The 23,589-nt window shown below is 46.4% G+C and overlaps 1 protein-coding gene across 1 annotated transcript in view; it reads left to right on the top strand.

The window, feature by feature from the left end:
- KIF20B (kinesin family member 20B) overlaps nucleotides 1-23,589 on the top strand; it is an 870,233-nt gene that overhangs the window by 271,597 nt on the left and 575,047 nt on the right. The window contains exons 10-15 of the mRNA XM_086921981.1: nucleotides 9,908-9,979; nucleotides 10,063-10,209; nucleotides 11,349-11,511; nucleotides 12,275-12,574; nucleotides 22,010-22,149; nucleotides 22,814-22,967. Coding sequence (XP_086778107.1) covers nucleotides 9,908-9,979; nucleotides 10,063-10,209; nucleotides 11,349-11,511; nucleotides 12,275-12,574; nucleotides 22,010-22,149; nucleotides 22,814-22,967 — 976 coding nt within the window. The remainder of the gene's footprint in view (nucleotides 1-9,907; nucleotides 9,980-10,062; nucleotides 10,210-11,348; nucleotides 11,512-12,274; nucleotides 12,575-22,009; nucleotides 22,150-22,813; nucleotides 22,968-23,589) is intronic.

Genomic DNA, 23,589 nt, shown 5'->3' with positions numbered 1-23,589 from the left:
CCCTACTGAACAAACCATTTGATCAAAAGACACTGTTTGGTTCAAGCACAGATGAGACCTTAGAAAAAATGAAAAAAGATACAGAAACGGCTAAGTCAATGGGAGCATTGCAACAGCCAACACAAAGAGGTTCCTTTCGTAGATCCACCTATAGAGGGGGCTCAAAGAAAACAGGAACAAGTCAGCAATCCACCTCTTTCACACCAACATCACCAAGAGGTAATTCAAGAGGCAGTTACAGAGGTAACAACAACAAAGGTAGAGGCCGCGGAAATAATAACAACCGCAACGCCTCAACCCCAAAACAGTGACTTCATAGAACTCCCCCCAGACCACATAACACCGGTCGGGGGACGTCTATCACAGTTCCTACCTGTCTGGGAGAACATCACATCAGACAAGTGGGTGAGACAAATTATCCAACATGGTTATTGCCTAGAACTCACAGCTACCCCACCAAACATCCCCCCCAAACAGCGTCCAATGAGTCAAGATCATCTGACATTAAGAGAAGAAGTACTAGCACTTCTACAAAAGCATGCAATAGAGAAGGTCCCAAAAGATCAACAAGGAACAGGAGTATACTCTCTATACTTCCTGATCCCCAAAAAGGACGGGTCCCTAAGACCAATATTAGACCTCAGACCTCTCAATGCTTACATAAATTCGGAGCATTTCCACATGGTCACGCTCCAACAAGTACTCCCTTTACTGACGAAAGGGGACTTTCTTTCTACACTGGATCTAAAAGACGCTTACTTTCATATCCCAATTCACAAAGCCCACAGAAAATACCTAAGGTTTGTATTAGAAGGACAACACTATCAGTTCAAAGTCCTTCCGTTCGGTGTCACAACAGCACCGAGAGTTTTCACAAAATGCCTAGCTGTGGTGGCAGCACACCTAAGAAGACAACAAATACATGTCTTCCCATACTTGGACGACTGGCTAATAAAGGCCAAGTCAAAAGAAGAATGTCTTCACAACACACAGAAGACAATTCAATTGCTGCACCACCTAGGGTTCACGGTGAACTACAAAAAATCACACCTGCAACCAAACCAGATTCAGCAATACCTGGGGGCTACGATAAACACAGAAAAGGCAATAGCATACCCCAACCCAATCAGGATACAAACAATGGTCGGGTTAATACAAAGATTTCAACCACAACACTCACTACCAGCACGAGTGTTTATGCAACTATTAGGCATGATGTCCTCCTGCATACTGCTAATACCACATGCCAGACTACAAATGCGTCCACTACAGGAGTGTCTAGCGACACAGTGGAATCAGGCTCAAGGTCAGATTACAGATCTGGTGTTGGTAAACGACCGGACGTATCGCTCTCTGAAGTGGTGGAACACGGAAAACATTTCCAAGGGACGGTCGTTCCAAGAGCCAATTCCACAAGTGATAATAACAGCGGACGCATCGCTCTCAGGATGGGGAGCGCATATGGACAAATACACAGTGCAGGGGAAGTGGAGTGTGCAGCAAAAGAAACTGCACATCAACTACCTAGAACTATTAGCAGTATTTCTAGCACTAAAAGCTTTCCAAATGCAAATTACAGGCAAGGCAGTCCTGATCAGAACAGACAACATGACTGCAATGTATTATATTCAAAAACAGGGGGGGACACACTCTCTCCAACTATCCAAACTAGCACAGGACATTTGGAGATGGGCCGTTCCTCAAAAGATCTATCTGTTAGCAGAACACCTACCAGGAGTTCAAAACCAGATAGCAGACATCCTAAGCAGACAGTCAGAACAAGTACACGAATGGGAGCTGCACGACCAAATACTGCAGCCATTCTTCCAAAAATGGGGGCAACCAGAGATAGATCTGTTTGCCAATCATCAGAACGCAAAATGCAAAAACTTCGCATCCAGGTACCCACACCAACGGTCCAAGGGCAATGCACTATGGATAAATTGGTCAAACAAATTTGCTTACGCGTTCCCTCCTCTACCACTAATTCCGTTACTGGTTCGGAAGCTGCAGCAACACTCAATGACAATGATACTAGTGGCACCCACGTGGGCAAGGCAGCCGTGGTTCACCACACTGCTACAACTCTCACAAGTACCACATCAAAAGCTAAGATTATTACCCATGCATCTTACACAGAACCATGGAGAAATAATGCACCCAGATCCCAAACAACTGAACTTAGCGATCTGGCTCCTGAAGTCATAGAGTTTGGATATTTAGATTTACCACCAGAATGTATGGAAATCATTAAACAAGCAAGACGTCCTACCACCAGAGCATGCTATGCAGCAAAATGGAAAAGGTTTGCTATACACTGTAACAGTAAGCACATCAACCCTCTGGACGCATCCACTAAACAAATCATTTGCTATTTACTACACTTGCAGCAATGTAACTTAGCATACACCTCTATAAGAGTTCATCTCGCAGCTATAGCGGCGTACCTACAAAACAGGCAACATCTTTCCCTGTTTAAAGTACCAGCAATTAAAGCTTTCATGGAAGGACTCAAAAGAGTCATTCCACCAAGAAGACCACCTTCCCCAGTCTGGAATCTCAACATAGTACTTACCAGACTAATGGGGCCACCCTTTGAACCTATGCATAGGTGTGAAATACAATTCCTCACATGGAAGGTGGCCTTCCTCATAGCTATCACGTCACTTAGAAGAGTAAGTGAGTTGCAGGCTTTTACAATTCAAGAACCATTTATGCAGTTACACCAAAATAAGGTGGTTCTTAGAACAAACCCAAAATTCTTACCAAAGGTAATTTCAGCATTCCACATCAATCAGTCAGTGGAATTATCGGTTTTCTTTCCAAAACCACAAACCGTAGCAGAAAGAGCCCTGCATACACTAGATGTTAGAAGGGCCATATTGTACTACATAGAAAGAACACAAACTTTCAGAAAGACAAAACAGCTATTTGTTGCGTTTTCTCCAACACACAAGGGCAATCCCATCTCTAAAGCGGGCATTGCCAGATGGATTGTAAAATGCATTCAAATATGCTACTTAAAAGCAAAGAGAACATTAACTGTTCCTCCTAGAGCTCACTCTACACGTAAACTAGGAGCATCTATGGCATTTTTGGGAAACATTCCATTAGATGACATATGCAAAGCAGCTACCTGGGTTACACCGCACACCTTCACAAAACACTATTGTGTAGATGTGCACACAACACAACAAGCTAGAGTGGGACAAGCAGTATTAAAAACTTTATTTCAGACAGTTGCAACAGACACGGGCGACCACCGCTAGGGAGAGAACTGCTGTATAGTCTATTCATAATGTACCATCTGCAGCCCATATGCCTCGAACGGAATATGCTACTTACCAGTATGCATCTGTTCTTGGCATAGAGGGCTGCAGAGTGGTACATGCCCTCCCAGCCTCCCCGGAAACCTGTGTCTGTTCCAACTTTATCTTATTTAGATACACTTACATGGGCATTCTTATCTGTATTCTACTACACTACTCCATCTAACCCTACTATGGCAAAACAATCTAAGGATGGAGCCGATGCCCATGCGCACTACCAACCAAGGGAGGAGTCACCAAGATACAAAAGACTCTCCAAGAGAAAAACAAAGTGCAATCATCCGAGCCCAACACCAGATGGCGATCTATTCATAATGTACCACTCTGCAGCCCTCTATGCCAAGAACAGATGCATACTGGTAAGTAGCATATTCCTTTTGCAAAACAGAAGCAAAGTCGCATGGGCCTTGGATATGCCAAAAACAACAGCACAGCATGCCTGAAATTCCGTTTTTTTGACTAATAGTAACAGGGACAGAGTACCAAAGAATGCGTTTTTTTTTTTTTTAGTAATAATTCTTTTCACAATTTAGAATTGGCAGGTAGTTTAGTCTAATCCCCTAAATATGTCCCATGTTGAGAAATGTGTATCTCAGTGCATAATTTAATGTGCTTAGGTAATGCTGTATGGATACACGAGGCAAATGAAACTAATGAAGGGGGAGAAGGGAGGGGGTGGTGCAAGCCGAGGAGCGCAGAGGATGAAGCTGACGAGGGAGGGGGAGAAGGGAGGGGGTAGTGCGAAGACTAGAAGGAGGTGGAGAAGAGAGGGGGTGGTGCAAGCAGAGGAGCGTTCCTCTATGACGTCAAAATGAGAAACAGGAGCTAGGAAGCTCATGTGAGCTGGCCTCTAAGATGCGTCAAACTTTCCATATTAGGGGGGTGCAGAAACATAATGCAGTGACAACCTGTCGGTTGTTAGCTGAAGCTGTCCTTTGATCAGTTGGATTTTGCCTGTGACAGATGGCTGTTAAACAAGCAGGGGCTGATTTCAGAACATCTATTGCACAGGGAAAGTCTCAAACCTGTGGCCCGTTTACAACTCTTCAAACCCTCACCAGGCTAGAGGAAGTGTGAGAGCAAAGTACGGGGCTTCTGTAGGGAGCAGAGTCAGGCAACAGAGGGCAGCCACCTACTTTAAACCAGTTCTTTCAAACTGCGTGTGCAACTACTTTTTTAAAGTCCTTCTTGTGACATATAAAACTAGAATGCAGCTTTCCCTCGCCACTGTCTAAAGAAGACGTGCAAACAGGAGTGCGCCCACAAAAGTGTAACGCGAAAGTGAAACTGATAGCGGTCAAGATGGCGCCTCTGACAGTGAAAGCTGGCTGGCGCTAGGCCATCAAAAGCATGGGGTAGCACTTTCAAAACCCTGCTTACTAAATGTCTTGCCAGGGCAGCGCATGCGCTTGCTCAGGCAAGACTTAAAAAGTGTACTTGGAAAATGCAATGTTGCAGATCTAGTCTGACCTTACAGATGGGAGCCTGCCTAGGCAGATCTTGAACTATAAATAATCACTCAAGTTTTAAGTTTACATGGATAGAATGTATCCCTCCTCAGCAAAACGTTTGTGTGTGCAGTTTAGATTTGGTATATTACCCCTGAGATCATAAACATCCAAGTGGGACAAATCCGGCAGCTCCCCAGAATACTGTCCTTGTTGTCCGCTGGTAAAAAATACACTGAAGGCCATTTTGTCTTGTGTTCCAGCTATTCACTGCCGCATAAGAAATGGATAATTGCAGTCTGTGAGCTGGCGAGATACGGCACTACTGGGAGGCTCTAAGAATTTTAGAAGCGACCTGAAGGAATCTATAGTGTTAACAGTGGTTCGTTTCCTACAGCGGGCATGGAACATTAACTCGAAAGGGCTGCCTTCAGGGAACCCTTAACCTCATCGCTGCTGTTGATATTTTCCCCCTGTGCTGGGCCCCAATGATAATGGGTGTGGTCGTGACGGAACCATTCCGTCATCAGCACAGCTCAACCGTGTCTGATGACGGAATGGTTCCGTCACCAGCATCGAAGGGGTTAAATTCTTATAAATAATTATAGTGTAAACAGCATGTTTGTATAGATCTTAAGCTCCTATGTACAAGTCGGCCAAGTTGGATGATTGTGTAGCTTCTAATGCTTGGAACTTGGAGAATAATCTACCCCTATCAGGAGATTAAAATCCAACAAGTGTCCATGTGCTCTTGTATATATGCATTTAAAATTATGTAGCCTGAAGTCCTGTATGTATAATGCTGCTATTTTGGAGCTCACGATATTCAATATTTGTGTTTTTAGGCGGTAATATTGGCTTTTTATTTAGTTTCTAGAATGCTGAACAAGCTTATAGTGATATATACAAGAAATGAGGGCTCACATAATATTCTGCTTGTCGAGATTAACCAGACCGCTGTGAGAAAGTGCCTCTATATATACTGGACCAGAATAAGGTTCAGTGTGTATAGATTCCACAAACCCCAGAGGTATAACAGAGGTTAAAGCCAGGTGTGACCTTACTCTCTAAAGTGGTAGCTTGGTCGAGCAGTAAGGCAGTACTAGAGGACAGTGTAAAGCATTTGTTGTACACACTCAGTCAGCAAAAGGTTTCACACACTCTAAGACTGAACTCCAGGCCAATTATATTTATATCTAAGATATAGTTGTTTTATTTTTAGAACCAACTGGTATCAAAATATACAGTTCTCAATATGAGAAGTCTCAGGTGAGTACTTTGCAGAAAGGCAATAAACTTTGTAAACACTATCGGTACAGGGGTTGCAGTAGGCAACACAATTCTACACACACTTTAGAATTGAGCTCAATGGGTTTTTCTAAATAAACATAGTTGATTACTTTGTAGATTACTTTGGTAGTTCCAAGACTGGATCCTAGATTCAGTCCTGGAGTCTAAGCTAAAAACAATTTGGTAAAAACGTCTTAGTTATTGCAGTGATTGTTCAGAAATATAAAGCTATTTTAAAAGTTCACACTTAAAAACTTTTCAACAGAATTCTGGCAGTGTTCTCCAATAGGAGAAAATTCAGGTTGCAGGTAAAGTACGATCTAGTTACTTTTGTAATCCAGTACTGGGCTCCTAGGTCCAGCACTGGGGTCTTAACTTAAAACAGGTAAGTAATTACGTTTCAGTATTTCGTATGATTTTTAAGAATATTTCAAGTTTTCAAAAGTAGACACTTCGAAGAAATTTTCTAGAAAAGCAGACAATTGATTCCCATGGAGAAAATACAGGTTATGGGTAAACCCGGTTTGGATTACTTTTAAGGTTCAATACTGGGCTACAAAGTACAGTACTGGCTTCTCTACTGATCACAGGTGAGTACTTCAGAATTCGTTACTCGGCTGATTTTATAGGAATATTTTAAGTGTTCAAAAGTAGGCACTTAAAAGATTTTTCGAGTCAAACCAGTCAATGTTATCCAATGGCAGGTAAGTGAGTTACTTGTTTCCAGGTGAGTACTCGGCTGGTGAAGTTAAGGTTCTGGGCATAGTCTCAGGTAGGTACAGTTGGTTCACCCTCAGCGGCACAGGGGCGCAGAGGTAGTTAGGCCCAATGTTATCGAATTAGGGGCAGGGGGCCTCCGGTTGGTGGCTGCTGGCTAGCAGGCCACGCGGCTGTGGGAGCGGGGCTCCTGGGCACTTGCTCAGGGCAAAAGGGAAGTAGGATAGGGCAAAGGTGGATTTGGAAACGGCACTTGGGTGGCTGGGTGCAGGGTGCTTTCGGGCCGTCGGGCGCTCAATGTTATTCAATGGGAAAGGTAACAAACGAACAAAGGCTGCAGGCTCGGGGTTGGACTCTTCAGGGGCGACCACCACTTCGAGAGCTAAGTTGGGATCTTGGAGCACAGGCACGTACCCCAAAGGAAGGCACAGGGGGCTGTAGGGCGCCGGGTGCAGGGGTGTATTTAGGTCTCGGAAAAGCTTACCCTCAGCTGGTTGGAGGGGCCCTGGCTTCCGAGTCTGCAGGCGTCGTCTGGTTCGTCAAGGAGGGTCTTTGGGCACTGTACTTCGGGTCCCAGTCGCCGGGGGGACGTCCTCGTGGTCTTGGATCACTTGGGTACGGGCCGGGTTCGGCGGGTGCAGAGTGGGCTGGTCTGGAGCTTCCTGGCTGGCACCAGAGTGTTGTTGCAGCGGAGCCTCTGCTGATGGTAGTCCCAGTCTTTAAGAGGGTCAAGGCAGGCAGGTCCTCTGGTTGTCCCAAGGTTGCTATCCGCTGGAGTCGCCGGGGTTTAGGCAGGAGCATATTCCAGAATCGACAGGCTGGTAGGGCTGGGGCTAAGTCATTTGTAGTCGTCCTGTTAGCTGCACGGCGGGTCTTCTTCCTCTTGATCTTCTTTCTTCTTTTTGTATCGGTATCTGAGGAAGGAAGGTTCAGGGCGCCCCTAAATACTAAATTTAGGGGTGTTACAGGTAGGACAAGGGCAGGGACCAACAGGTCCCTGTCCTGGGATGGGTACACCCCTTAGCTTGCTCCTCTCCTGTGGGAGGGGGGCAGGAGCCTAGCTTTGATTGGGCAGGGCTCCCCATCTTCAAGATGGCTGGAGCCCGGGGTCGTGCTTCACCTCTCCTCTCCCACCTGAGGGGTGGGGTTGGCACAGGCTGGCACACCCTTCCTGACGTAGGGTTTCCTTCCAGTCTTCCCGCCAGAGTGGAGGTTAGAACCGTGGGGGCCAGTTGCTGAGTACAGCGAATGGTCTGGAGATGCTCACAGAGGCGGCATGCCTTTGAAGCTTCCCCCTGCCAATCCTGGGGAAGAAAACCTAGCACCTCACCCAGGATGTACATTGTTGAAGCCCAGGAGAGCGGGGGGCTCTCCACCCAGGGGTCATCAGCATGTCTGCTGTGTGGCAGCCTCTGCAGCCACTCAGCCCAGACATGGGTTGTAGGTTAGGTTTGGTTTTCAAGGGGCATCTCTAATATGCCCTCTGGTGCATTTTACATCAAACCGCACACTGGCATCATTGCGGGTTTAATGTGCTAAGAGTTTGGTATCAAACTTGTCAGTCTTCAGTGTAGCCATTATGGTGCTGTGGAGTTCGTAATGACAACCTCCCAGCACAATATACTCTTAATGGCATCACTGTATTTACAGTTCCCAGGAATGGCCCTGTGTACTATAGGGGCAAAGGGCTCATGCACCTGTGCCCACACCTCTGGCATAGGGCACCCAGCTAGAGGGGTGACTGAAGTATGCCAGGGCAGTGGGTTCTGTGGGCATGGTACACAGGGATGTGAAATTGTAAATTGATACTTGTATAGCGCACTACTCACCCGCAAGGGTCTCAAGGCGCTTGTACGAATACCGCTGTGGAACCCATCCTGGCTTTCCCTGTGAGGCATCCACTCCTGGGCACCCCCAAGGTGGAGGCCAGGCATCCTTAGCGTTGTGGGGGCTGTTGTGGAGATTAAGCAAACTATTGCCCAGAGTTGCAGAGTGGGACTCCATGATTGGAATAGGCACCGAGGCGAGAATTATCAGGTCCGTGGAATTTTGACCCCAAGGCCAGCCGAGGCGGGGAATTGAACCCTGGTCCCGGGCTAGACCTCTGCATCAGGGTCTGCCGCTCTAATCATTGAGCCACACTTCTCCACTGTGTGCCATGTCGACTCTTTGTCTAGTTCTGTACTTAAACACTCAGCCTGCAAAGGTAGTGTGTGGGCGTCCGGTTACAGGGCCCCTGAGGGTGGCATGAAAAGTGCTGCAGCCCTCCGGGGTCTTCTCTGGTCACCATGCCCTGGGTACCTAGGGTACCATTTACTAAGGGCTGACAGGTGGCCAGAGATGCAAATTGGGTTTTAGTTTAAACCGAGTTAAAGGGAAGGAACACAGGCCCTGGGTACCTGGTTGGCAGGAGCCCAGGGCACACTCAGTCAAAGCACATCAGCAGTTCAGAAAAAAGTGGGGGCATACCAATGCAAGAATGATGGCACTTTCTCACTACCTCTTAACAGATGGTCCGTTTTTAGGCCTTGCTGTGGTTTTTCCTGCTTTTGGTTTTACTTGTATAGTTAGGAGGATGACTTGCTAAAGTGGGCTGCCATTTACCACTAAATTAATCTCTGATAATTATTTGTGTTTTGTAATATGTTTTTATCATGTATTTTAATTTATGTACTGTATCGTTTGCTGCACTTTTTGGTAATTTGACTGAAATAGTCTATCCTAATTATGATGAAGTGGAAACACTAAATAGACAATTAGATAAAAATAATCAAATACATTGTTTCATATGATTTTTATGGACCAATATTAAATGAAATTATTTCACCTTGGCAAAAGTCAATACTGTGATTGGCTCCCGCAGGGTACTAAGTTTTGTTTCGAATTAAGGCCTTTACTAAGATGGTACTGCCATGTTGCAGTTCCTGTTAATAAATCTAGTATTTTTGTTTATAGGAGTTTGTGACACGCCTCTAAATCCCCTTTTATCCAACCAGCTGAAGAACATGTTGGTAGCTAATGCAAACAGACACTTTAAGTCGCCGTGCCACTGTTTGCCTTGAGATGATTTATGCATTACTGTTTTGCTGCTGCAGGAGTAACCTGCTCACTTTTTCCTCCCAGTCATAGTATATTTACTTTTCGGATGTTAAGGATTGAAGATGCTGAAATACCCCGAGTGACCAAAGTCAGCGAGTAAGTCTGAAACCATCTTTCCAGTATTTATATCTGAGCCGAAGTCTTTCCTTTAAAGGTCTAAAAGATGTATTTATTTCTAGATTGTCATTATGTGATCTTGCTGGTTCAGAACGATGTGCAAAGACCCGAAATGAGGGGGACCGATTAAAGGAAAGCGGAAACATCAATACATCTTTACATATACTTGGCAAATGCATTAATGCACTGAAAAACAACCAACAGGCAAAGTAAGTGCTCCTTTATGGACTTTAATGTTAAGGCCTTATTTTATGTTTAGAACTGGCAACCCCCGTTGTGAAATGAGCCCCAAAAGCATTATCTTTCCTTTGAGAAGATAGACTTGCTTTCTTTTCCTCAATTTTGACCTCTGAATGCAGTCGTCTGCATTTCTGCCCCAGCTTTGGGTCTATTGCATGGACTACAGTTGCCTTCATGCACATCGCACTATTAAAAGTGTGATGGCTAATCTAGGTCGAACCCAATGTGTGTTTATTAAAATTGCACAACAATGCCCCCAGTGCACGTGGACCATACCCCCGCACCAGACTGTGATACCTTAAAGTGTTTTTTACATCTATCTTTTTTGTGCTATTGTACTTGGCGTGGAGCCCATTTGCCATTTAGATCATGGAGCTTAAGTCCATAAAACCAGTCAGAGGGTGACCATTTTCACTAGGGTAATTACTAAGATTTTTCAAGCAGCATTCACTCAAAAGTGTGTGTTGACTCAAACATAATAAAAGGACACACAGAAACGTCCCCTAACCCACCATAGGCCCCCCCCAACAATAGGAAACCTTGGTTTTGTTACTATTAGGTTACCTCTAGTTATCATCGAAATGGTTAAAGGCAATTTTTTTCGGTTTCCCGATGCAGAGGTTATTTAGACCTTGCTGCATAGCTACCTAATTTTTGATTTCATAATTACAATGTCATGCGCCTTACATGGTCCTGATTTGTTGATCCTACACCTCCAGTACCTCCTTAATAGTAGCATTTCCCAAGTATTAGAAGGACACTCATCAGTCTTAAGTTTGCATCTCTGAGGCTGGGCTCGCAGATTTAGCCATCGTATAGTAAAAATTGGTCCCCTAGCCCATAGATGTTATTTTTAGAGATCCAAATTGGTGTGCTTGTGCAAACAAGCTCAATGTGCTGTGTTTAATTGAGGCAGAAAGTAACAGTGAGTGCCCTGTTGTGAGAGTAAAAATCTGCAACCTAGTGGAGGCCTGTGAAGATCAGAATAAATTTGAGAAGAGGTGTTGATCAAAGCGAGTTAAGTAAATAAGGGCTAGCTGAATGACTTAAATGTTTCCCTTGTGGATTTTGTCACAGTTTTGGCACATTTGTACTCTTTTTCTTTCAGGCTTCCACAGCATGTACCTTTTCGTGAGAGCAAGCTCACCCACTATCTACAGAGTTTTTTCTGTGGAAAGGGCAAGGCGTGCATGATCGTAAATATAAGCCAGACTGCCTCTGTTTATGATGAGACACTGAATGTGCTGAAGTTCTCTGCAGTTGCACAAAAAGTACGTACAAACCTAATTGTGGTTTAAAATCAATGCGCTGCAACATTGTGTAATCTAATTTCCCAGTTGTATGTTTCATAGTAGTTTGCTCATCTTCGTCTTCCATTTGAGTTTTCTATTCTCATTATATTATTATTCATTTGTGGTGTCCATGCGGCCTTTTTTACAGCCCTAGTAAATGATAATGTGATTACACTGCTTTTCAGATGAAGTCAAGTGATTGTAATTAAGATGTCGATGTAGACCATATGCATGCATTTCTCTCAGTGTTCAACGTTGAAATTTTCACTATTTTGCTACCTTAATATTTTAACCTTTTGTAGATGAAGTGTATTTGTGTCTCTCTTAAAGTAAGACTCCAGAGCCTATTGTGGTTTTCTCTCAACTTGTGTTATCAATGACGTATTTCTTCACTAGGCATCTTTAGTATATGAATGGGGGAGGAGGTTTTGTTGAACCTTTCTTACCTGGTCTGGTTTATGAGCAGTGAAGTTGGAGCACAATTGCTGATTAATGCCATCAAAAAGACTAAGAAAAATACATTGTCTGAAGTTCCTCGTGCATTGTTAATCCTCTGCATGACGGTGCTAACTGTGTAATAGCAACTCTCATAGCTTCATGGGCACCATTACGCCTGTGAAAATATGGTTTTTACTTTAGATACCAAAATATTATTAGTGGGCAGCCTCTGCATGTTAGATTGGTATTGCCAGTCAAGGAGCAGACCTCTCATTAATTTCTCGTTTTACCCATTTACTAATAGGTCCTGCTTCTTGACACCTCAAAACTGCCCCCTGTTCTTCCGTTCAATGTTTCCAAAACAGCAATGGATGTGTCCTTGCTCATGGATAATGCAGACAATAAGTCTCTCTCAAGACGGAGGGCCACCATTCTCTGGGATTCTCGCCTCGATGATGTGATGGAATCTGAAGCTGAGAATGGGGAAAGCGAGGAGGAAACCGAAGACCAGGATCCAGAAACCTCTCTTAATGTGCAGACTTTAGAGGTGGAGGTGCCGAAAAAAGAAGAACGTAACATTATTTTAGATGAAAAGGAATATCAGGTATGTGTAATGCGTGGGTTTTTTCATATTGTATTTGTAACGTACATTTTATTTCCTTGAGTGTTCAGTTCATACATTTATACATTTGATTTGAATGGATTAACCAAACTATTTTGTTGTTGTAATCTTGGCAAGGTAGACGGAACATTGCACTATATCTGATCTGGACCAAAGCAAGCCAGAGTACCATATTCACATGCATTATAATACGCAGAGACGTTGCCATGTAGTAACGTATCTAGGCATTGCAAAAAGCCATGTGTGGCATAACTTAGGCTCTCCATTAGTCGCGTGCTGTGATATCTTTCAACAATGCCTCACCCTATATTTGATGGTCCTGTTCCACCAGAGCCGTAGATCGTATTGCAAGTATTCCAGCAGGCTAAATCATGCAAGAACCTCTTCTCCAAAACACTAAGGCTACATAATTCATCAATAAAGTAATCACTGAAAAAGTTCTACAAAGACCCTGGGTTCATCTAGTCTAGCCGCCAGTGAACAACTCAGACTTTTATTGAATATAGTCTAGTATGATACAAGGTTCTTTATGCAGATCCAAAACCTTTCTACAAGATGAGTACAGGCCACACTTCAAAGTCCACTTCAAATCTATAACATTACGCAAGGTTTGGTGTGGACAATGTTCAGTATATGAATCAGTTTATTCACCAGATCATTCCTTTGAGTTCCACACATACACTCTATTGCCCCGGAACATTTAATTAGCCTGTTACTAAAATGATCCAGATATTTTACATTTACTCATAGATTGTTCCATTATACATCATAGCCGCAATGAGTTCCCTCCTGATAAGGTGGAATTCAGGGCGTGAAGGATACTGTTTGTTCATTTTTAAAGAAATCAGCAAGATGGCTCTGCATGCTAGGACCCAGCTGATGACCTTTTGTGTGTCCTGTGGGGCATGAGTTAGAATTGTATAGTGGCCATCTCCTCTTTTAATCCTTTCGAGGTAAACTGATATTCCATTACGTAATATTTTCCTACAGCCCTCAAACTGCAAAATCGTGGAATTGAGCTGTGCAAAACAAGTCCTTCTATTAAAGTTAGTCTATGCTACATAATAAGCAAATATGCAAATTACAGAAGTGACCAATCAATAGATTATTGGTGCAGGATTTTCATACATGTCAAATCTTGCTGCTAGAACATTAATAAATAAAAGGTGCACATTGGAACGCCGAACCACGTCTTTTGCAGTGTAAATGGGTGGATATAATTGCCTAAATGAAACCTAAGGTTCTTAGAGCTTCCTGCAGTGGTCGCAGTTTGAATCAATGTAATTAACGTGGAAAAGTTATTCGGGATGTATGAGATGGTTTTGGTTTTCTCCATTTGCTATTTTCAAGTCAACTGTTTCACGACTTTACAATATTCAGTAATTAATGCGTATTCATGTATTATAACCAGTGCCACAAGTTTATTATGTATAGAATTGGGAGTGTATTGTGGGCATTTTGTTTTTTAGGCTAAAAGTTAATTGTCTGTTCTACGTCAGCTCTGATTTACTGTTCCATGAATGGTTGGTAACTTCCTTTCATTTTAGTGCCAGATAGAGGGTGTCTACTGAGGTTGACTTTTCAACATGTTTTACAGGATTTTTGCTTTTGCTTTTCCCACATTGTCTTATTATCCTCTCTAGTGTGGGAAAGCAAATAATATTTCCTCAAATTGGATCCTCTATTCCCTCATATTGACCCTGTCAAAGAAAATATCTGTATACAGCACTCTAGCTTGGAAAGAGTTTATTAAAAAAAGAAAAAAATAATGGTCCGATAATCACAAAGCGAACCGCCCAGTGGTTGCACTCATTAGTGGAACGTGCTGTCCACGCGCAAGCAAGACACAAGTTTATACACAAGTACTCATAAGTTTTGAATAGGAACGCATAATTCGCCAAAAGCTCAGGTGAAACCATCTTCAAATAGTAATAAAATATGTAAACATTTTTGTCTTCGAAAAATGGTTTTCATTTTCAATCTTAGCGTCAGCAGCAAAATCTGGTTGAAGCAAGTTGCTTACACTACAGAAGTTAATACGGTTGTATTCTTTCAAAGCCATTCCAGAGACTTTTCATATTCTTTTCTTTGTCATCCAGGTTTCTCTTAAAAATGGTTCACTTTCAGGATACTGACCAGTTGGTATACATTTCTTCATTTCCCTCAAATTTCATATCTCTGCGCGGTGCATCAGGGTCTTTCAGATTGAACTTTTTTTATTGATTTTACAACCTCGATCATAGTGAGTGCTGCACCAATGCGAAGCTGCACCACATACATTACAATTTCTACAGACCGGCATGAAGGCAAAAGAAAGACTAAAGTGTTGGGTTACAAGACCTATTTCGTGGTTAAGGCTACTAGCCGATGTAGTCAGAAAGAAGCCCAAAAGAAAGAAGAATTTCTTTCCTGAGTCCCCTCACTCACCAGGGTTTCCCCATGGTGACATGCTTCATCTTTGGGGCCATCCCAGCTCTCTACGAACTGGGACGTGCTACGACTTGCGGAATTACGTAGGAGCACTTTTTTGTGAAAGACTATGTGTAGTACAATGTGACGTGGAGTGGGTTTTGGTGATTTAAAAAAATCGTTCTAGTGGGCCTAAAATAATTTTTATTCCTGCTCCTAGGTGGGCATGGTTAAAAGTGGGGTAGACACTGTGTACCAATCTATAATGTGAAGGGAATCAGTGTATGGTCGACATGTTTCTAGCTTCCCCTAGCTCTTTCTCAGGACCACACAGGGACCAGCCCTTTGTTTGCCACTCCTACTTAAACCTTAATAGGAAGTTAAAGATAAGGAAAAAATGAAGAAAAACAGTCAACGCTGCTACTAATAAAAGCATGCGTCTGAATACATAAGATTCCTATTTCTCGTAGTATATCTGAAATATAAATGGAAAAACATTAGATATAAAGCCCTCTCCTTTGAGCGGGGGTACACAATATTTCTTCCATGCTGCATGTAAATATGGGTGGTTTGCTCCATATTGGTGCGTGCAAGCTTTCAACGTTCCAGTGATTGTACCTAGAAGAATAATAAACACAAGTGGTGGTATGTGGCATGAATTCACACATGAAAACACAGAACTTAATATGACAGTATAAACACACACGTTATCTCACACACACGACAACATAATTCAATTTGTATTTCAAGAATTACGAATACACAAAGGATTTATCCTTCGTGACAGGATTTTTTCAAAGGAGACACCGCCACCCCCTGAGACCATGAGGTGCTATTACGCACATTGACAAGTAAAAATTCTTGAAATACGAATTGAATTATGTTGTGTGTGTGAGATAACGTGTGTGTTTATACTGTCATATTCATATGTATCTGTAAGAAACAGGTTAGTATTAGATTCCTTACCTTAGAAAATCCCCAGGCGTCAGACTGGATCCGGAAATTTTTGCGTAGCAATACCCCGCGTGTCGTTAGGCGTCGTCTCTGGCTCCGCGTCAGTCGTCGGCGTTGTCTGCGCCGGAAGGACGTCGTCGGAGTACTTAGACGCCGCCCATGTGCGCTGACGTCAGTTCTTCTTTTTTCCGCGCCAGCTAGCGCAGATCCGGAGAAGCTCTACCCCTTAGTCACTTTTTGACTAAAACTTTGTGATCATTTTTGATCCTCTTCAAGTCGTTCTCGACTCTTCAGGTGCCGGTAGGGATGCCCGGGTTCAAACCCTGCTTGAAGTGTAGTCGACTGATATCGAATACCGACCCCCCCCATTTCCGGTGTCTGCAATGCCTAGGCCTCGACCACGACGACCGATCCTGTTCCGACTGTCGAGCCCTGAAGTCGAAGGCTAGGCGGGAGCGGTCCCGCAAGCGGCTCGAGCTCCGGCAGTCGCCCCGAGCCATTCGAGGTCCCGGTCTCACGGGAGGTCGAGGGACCGGTCGCGGGGTCTGAGCCCTCGCAGCTCCGGAAGTCGGCATCGGTCTTCTGGTTCCTCCTCGGGTAAGAGGCATGAGAGGTCGGAGCGGTGTCATCGCTCCTCCGACCGGCCCTGACGCTCGCCGCGGCCGGGGTTTTGGGTGGCACCACCCACGCGGCTCAGCCGAAGTCGCTGGCGCCGCATCCTGCCCCATGCCTTCGGGTCCCTGAGCAAGATGCGACGCGGGAGGAGATCAAGCAGTACCTCATGGCCATGAGGTTGCTCTCTTCTCCACCGGGCCCCAGGGCGCCTTCGGGTCCTGTGGGCCCGGCTCCGGGGCCTAGCGGGTCGGGTGCTCCGGCACCGACGCCGTCTACGGCTTCGGCCCCGGCGCTGCCGGTGACTTCGGTCCCGAAAAGGGGGTGGTGATGAACAGAGTGTCTGAATTAAGCAGACCACTCTTACCCAGTCCAAAGATCAGGGCTTGTCCATCACCGTTTTTTTCTCACTGCACCATCCCAGCTCAGAACCTGGCTACATGCAAATTAGTCTGTCCCTGGCCCAGTGCATCATGGGAACAGGGCAGACCAAACTACCAAGCTAATTCTTATACTGGGAAGGAAACATGATTCAGAAAAGGGGGTGGTGATGAACAGAGTGTCTGAATTAAGCAGACCACTCTTACCCAGTCCAAAGATCAGGGCTTGATCCATCACCGTGACTTCGGTCCCGGCGCCCCAGGACCCCGACCGGATCCGGGTCGACGCCGTCTTATGACCTCACCGGCGCCGTCCCCGAGGGTGTCCCGGTCGACGCCGGCCCCAGTCCTTCTGTCGCTCCCGTTCAGCCGTCGACACGGCCCCGTTGGGAGCCGTATGAGACAGCTCTAGGTACATTCCAGTTCCACGAACGGGCCCCGATTGTTGATCCTGGCTACCAGGAATTGGGTGACGAAGAGGACTGGGAGGGGTCTGAGGACCCTCTGACACGGGAGTGTCCGGACCAAGCAGACTGGATAGTGGAGCTTGGGGAGGCCAGCGGCCTGGACCTCTCTCCAGACACTGGTTTTGTCTCCCCTCCTACCGTGGCTACGGAGGAGGGGGCAGCCTATAGCGTAGTGCTGATGCGGGCGGCTAAGGCCTTAAACCTTACGCTTCCCTTAGCGGCTGTGAGGACTAATCTCCTCACCGAGGTCCTCAAACCGCAGTCAAGCTCGGTCGAGCCTCTGCTGCCGTTCAATGAGGCCTTATCTGATGTTCTGTTGGGCACCTGGTCCAAGCCCGCCTCAGGACAGCCAGTGGACAGGAACGTGGCCAGACGCTACCGCCCGGCTCCGAGTGACCCAAGCTTCCTGTCGACCCACCCCACCCCCGAGAGCCTGGTTATCCAGGCCTCTAATTCCCAGACCGGGTTCCCGTCGACTCCTCCCAACAGGGAATCCAAGAGGTTTGAAAGTTTGGCAAGAAAGTGTTCTTGTCCCTTAGTCTGGGACTGCGGTCAGTCAACACTGCATGCCTCTTGGGCTGCTACACCCACACCCTGTGGGACACGGTTGCGGACGTGCTGCCACAATGCCCTGAGGAGGTCAGGGCTAAACTCGCCCAAGCCCTAGTGGAGGGTCGAGATGCGGCACGGTACTCTATCTGGTTTGACTGGATACCACCGATACACTCGGCAGAACGATGGCTACGACAGTGGCGGTTCGACGCCACGCCTGGTTTCAGTGCGCCAATGTTTCGGCCGATGTCCAGGCTATTCTGTATATGCCGTTTGATGGGCGTCGCCTGTTTGGCGACCAGGCAGACCACGCGCTTGAGCGCTTTAAGGACTCCAGGGCTACGGCCAAGTCCTTGGGCCTCTCGGTCCCGCGCCAGCAGTCGGGTGCCTTTTGCTCCTTTCGTGGCCAAGAAAGGGGCGCCCGCACACGTGCCGCCAGCCACACGCCGCCTCAACAGAATCTTCAGCACGGTGGCGGCCGTGGAAACCGCCGGGGAGGCGGTCGGGGACAACGGCGAGGCCAGTCCGCACCCGCTCCCGCAGCATCCGCCTCAAAACCTTCCGAGTTTTCAGGCCCATGTGACGCCAGTGGGGGGCAGGGTCCGCCATCACCTCTTACACTGGCGCACCGTCACATCGGACAGGTGGGTGCTGTAAATCGTCCGAAAGAGCTACTCCCTCCCCTTCGAGGCGACCCTCCAGCCATGCCACCGCAGTACCACTGCGTGTCGGGCGACCACTTGCGACTTCTGCAGGAGGAAGTTACAGCCCTCTTGGCCAAGGGGGCCATCGAGCGCGTTCCTGGGCCAGAAGTAGGGTGTGGTTGTTACTCCCACTACTTTCTGGTACCCAAGAAGGGCAAAGGGGGCCTACGCCCTATCTTGGACCTACGGAACGTCAACGGCTTCCTCCGAAAGGAGAAGTTCAAGATGTTGACTTTGGCTCAGGTCTTGGCTGCCCTAGACCCGCAAGACTAGATGGTGGCGTTGGACTTGCAGGACGCTTACTTTCACATCCCCGTCCTGCCGGCCCACTGGCGTTACCTGCAGTTCACGGTAGGCCTCGAGCACTTTCAGTTCACCGTGCTCCCCTTCGGCCTTACCAGCGCCCCACAGGTGTTCACGAAAGTGATGGTGGTGGTCGCAGCTCATCTGCGCAGGTTAGGGGTTTGTCTTCCCCCTACCTCGACGACTGGTTGTTGAAGGCGGGCTCACCCCAGTCAGTCGTCAACCACCTCCAGATTACGGCGGAACTCCTGCACCTGCTGGGGTTTTCCATCAACGTGCCGAAATCACACCTGTGTCCCTCACAAAAGCTCTTCTTCATCAGAGCTGTTCTGGACTCTGCGCAGTTTCGGGTTTATCCTCCAGAGCAGCGAGTCCAGGATATTCAGGCTCTGATTCCGATCTTTCAGCCTTTATCCCGGGTTTCGGTCAGGTTGACGGTGCGGCTCCTGGGGCTGATGGCTTCCTGCATTCTTCTGGTGCATCACGCCCGGTGGCGGATGCGGGCTCTGCAGTGGGACCTGAAGTTTCAGTGGGCCCAGCATCAGGGCAACCTGTCCGACCATGTCCTGATCTCGGAGGGCACTGCAAGACAGCTGCAGTGGTGGCTCACGGACCGCGATTATGTCAGCGGCAGATCCCTCTCCCTTCCCCAACCGGAGCACGTAGTTGTGACGGACGCGTCCCTCCTGGGCTGATAAGGCCACATGGGAGAGGCGGAGATCAGAGGCCTCTGGTCTCCGGCGGAGTCCCAGCTCCATATCAACCTTCTGGAACCGCGGGCGATTCGTCTGGCACTGAAGGCATTCCTCCCCTCTGTCCGAGGGAGTGCAGTGCAGGTGTTCACGGACAACACCACCGCCATATGGTACTGCAACAAACAGGGCGGTGTGGGGTCATGGACCCTCTGTCAAGAGGTTCTGCGCCTCTGGCAGTGGCTGGAACATCAGGGGGTTGACCCTGGTGGTTCACCACCTGGCAGGTTCTCTGAACGCCAGGGCGGACGAACTCAGCCGACGGTGCTCGATGGATCACGAATGGCGTCTGAACTCTGACGTGGCGCAAGGCATCTTTCTGCAGTGGGGAGAGCCTTGGTTATATCTATTCGCCACCGAAGATAACGCGCAATGTCATCAGTTCTGCGCGTTGGAATTTCTAAGGCGGCACTCGATCGGCGACGCATTTCGTCGTGAGTTGAGTTGCGGTCTGTTATACGCCTTTCCGCCTATACCACTTCTGCCCAGAGTGCTGAAGAAAATCAGGCGCGACCGGGCCCAAGTCATCCTTGTGGCTCCGGACTGGGCTCGAAGGTACTGGTATCCCGAGCTACTCAATAGGTCAGTTGGTCCTCCGAACCGTCAGCCTCTTCAGGAGGACCTTCTGTCGCAGCAGCAGGGGACGGTCCTCCACCCAAACCTGTCCAGTCTCCACCTCCATGCTTGGAGATTGAGCGGCGGCAGTTGAGGCCATTTGACTTGCCTCCTGAAGTCTGTAATGTTATTCTGGCAGCCAGGCGTCCCTCCACAAAGTCGGTATACGCCTGCCGGTGGAACAAATTTGTGGCATGGTGCACAGCAAAGGCTGTGGATCCCCTTTCTGCCCCTCTTTCTGAAGTTCTTCTCTTCCTTCTTTCTCTTGCCCAGCAGGGTTCTGCTCTGGGCACTATCAAGGGCTACCTTTCTGCCCTTTTGGCCTTCCTAAGGCTGCCTGATCAACCTTCTTCTTTGTTCAAGTCCCCTATAGTAACTCGTTTTCTGAAGGGCATCACACACTGTTTCCACCTGTTCCCTTTGTGATGCCTCAGTGGGACTTGAACCTGGTTCTTACTTTCCTGATGTGTGCTCCCTTTGAGCCACTTTATTCTTGTCCTCTGTCTTCTCACCTTGAAGACAGCTTTGCTGGTTGCCATCACCTCTCCCAGGAGAGTGAGTGAGCTCCAGGCTCTATCTTGCAAACCCCCTTTCCTGTCTGTGCATCCGGACAAAGTGGTGTTGCGTACGAAACCATCTTTCCTGCCCAAGGTAGTCTCTGCTTTCCACATCGGGCAGTCCATCACCTTGCCCTCCTTCTTCCCGCCTCCGCAGCCCTCAAAGGATGAAGAGCGGCTCCATCGTCTGGGCGCAAAACGTGCGCTTTCATTCTATGTGGATCGCACACGCCTTTTCCGGGTGGATGACCAACTCTTTGTTGGTTACGTGGGTGCGAAGAAGGGACGGGCGGTGCATAAACGGACCATCTCTCGGTGGGTCGTCTTATGCATCAAGGCGTGCTACTCCTTGGCTAGAAAGGAGCCTCCAGTTGGGCTGAAGGCCCATTCCACTCGGGCCACGGCGGCTACTACTGCCCTGGGTCGGGGAGTCCCCCTGCAGGACATTTGCCAGGCGGCTACCTGGGCCTCGCTGCACACCTTTGCGAGGCACTACTGCCTGGACAGTCAAATCCGGAGGGATGGCTTCTTTGGCCGTTCCGTCCTCCAGGACTTCCTGGTGTGAGTATTGGTTTGCAGACCCACCACTGGGGTCGGTATTGCTGGGGTATCTATTCTAAGGTAAGGAACCTAATACTAACCTGTTTCTTTCAGATGAACAAGTTACTTACCTTCGGGGTTTAAACATAAGTCAATAAATTTCAACTCTTAGGCTTATTGAGCGCTGAAGAATTGCTTTTGGGAATCTCAAAACTTAAGTGGGGTGGAGTTTAATTATCAAGGTTCGGAGTGTTTGGGGGGGGGGGTCAGAATTATATATTCCTGACATAAGGTATGACTGGATTCTACTGTTTTCAGCTTTAGGATTTGATTGACCACTTGTAAGAGCTAATTGGAAATGTTTTATTTTTTTCTGGTTCAGGTAGAACCAACTTGTCAAACTTGGGCCACTCCTAGCTAAGCAGAGGAAAGAAAGGAAGAAAAATTAGTTGTGTAGACTGTTATTGGCATGGACATATTAACTCACCACATGCTTAGAAAATCTATATTAATGTTTTGTTTGTTGATTATATACAATTTAAAGTCTTCCTTTTTTCCATTTTTTTTCTTAGCAACTACTGGAATTAATTGAAGATTTGCGGAAAAAGCTTGTAAATGAGACTAAGCAAAACTTGCTCATGGAATTGAAAATCCGTAACGAAATTGCTAAAGAATTTACTGAGCAACTTGTGCAGAGGGACAGCGATTTCAGGTAAAGTACAATCATTTTTAAATCCATGTATGCACAGGCCTAGGTAGTTATTAACAAAGGTTGAAATTAATTGAAAAGTTAGATTTTGTCACCTGCAATTTGTTGAAGTGTTCTGCGTCCGAGACCGGGGATGACGAAAGATTAAGAAACTGTTAGACTTTAAGGGTTTCACTTATGTGGCTCGTCTGTGCATGTTCTGGGGCGAAAAGAGCTACTGCAGCATTGCCTATTGACGTGTAGAAGCATTGCTGTAAAATTCTCCCGAACCAGCTTGGCAGTCGGGGATATTATACAGTTGAGGAACCTGAGGTAAGATAGTGTATCCTCCTGAAAGAGAATAACCACGGTAAGTAACTCAGTTATGTAGGTGTAAAGGAAATCATACCAAACAATGGTAAAACTTTGAAAAGTATGCTTCTGATATATGGAACCCACCTGGCATTGAAATGATTGAATGTGGTGGTGAAATGAGTTGGAGATGCCTGGAGAAGAGGCAAAAATGCAACATTGCCTGAAATAGAGACCCACACCTAGGAAAATGTTCTTACGCCTCAATGCCAAAATAGTTAACACGTGTAGTTCTTTTTGTTGTTGCTTAACGTGCTACTGATGGAATTTGGTTATGGATTAATAAAAAGTTGAGTGGTCTACTTTAATATTACAGTGAAAGCCTTAAGAAGGAGCGAGAGTTGCTGGAGGAGAGAAGTGATGAGCGTCTGGCAATCTTTCAGGATCTAGTAAGCAAATGTACCAAAGAGCCAGAGACTTCAGTGGAGGAAATAACTGCTGAATCTTCCTCTTCAAATGCCACAGTCCAGGTACATTTGTAAAAGACTCACATTTCTTCCTAGGAAAGTAGAATATCAACGTTTAAAAATGGTGTGCAAGATTTGTGAGCACAAATGTTTTATAAAATTAGATTGTTTTTCTTTCTTTATAATGATGCAAAATGTGATTTGTGTGCCAATGATTTTGATACACAACACAAGTGGATTCTTTCTTTGAAGTTCCATGTGGGTGTTAAAATATTAGACTGCACAAGTCAGCAGGCCTTTTATTTTAATTTCCTCTTTTTATTATAATTTTAATATATTTAGGCCAGGCACATTTTTAGCTATCGTAAACAACTTGATAGCTCCATATTCCGTTATACATGCAGTCTTACTCATTTCACGGTGGAGAGTAGATTGAACAGACATTGGTGGTCCAGGTTGTGCCTTGGCCCCTCTGCATCTTGTTGCTACCTTTGCTGCTCTGCAGGTGCAATATGTTATTCTGCTTTCCATTTCCGAGTCTCTGAAGTTTGCAGGATCTATTCTGATTCCTGTGAGAATGTCTGTAAGAACGTTTAAAAAATGAAATATCTACATTAAGGTGACTTTCTGTTTGCAACCCTGTCTTCAGATTTCTCCAAAGGGCCACACTGCAATAATCAGTGCG

Source organism: Lissotriton vulgaris, chromosome 5 (genome assembly GCF_964263255.1).
Source record: "Lissotriton vulgaris chromosome 5, aLisVul1.2, whole genome shotgun sequence".
Taxonomy (NCBI): Eukaryota; Metazoa; Chordata; class Amphibia; order Caudata; family Salamandridae; genus Lissotriton; species Lissotriton vulgaris.
This window is presented reverse-complemented; position numbering and strand designations above follow the sequence as displayed.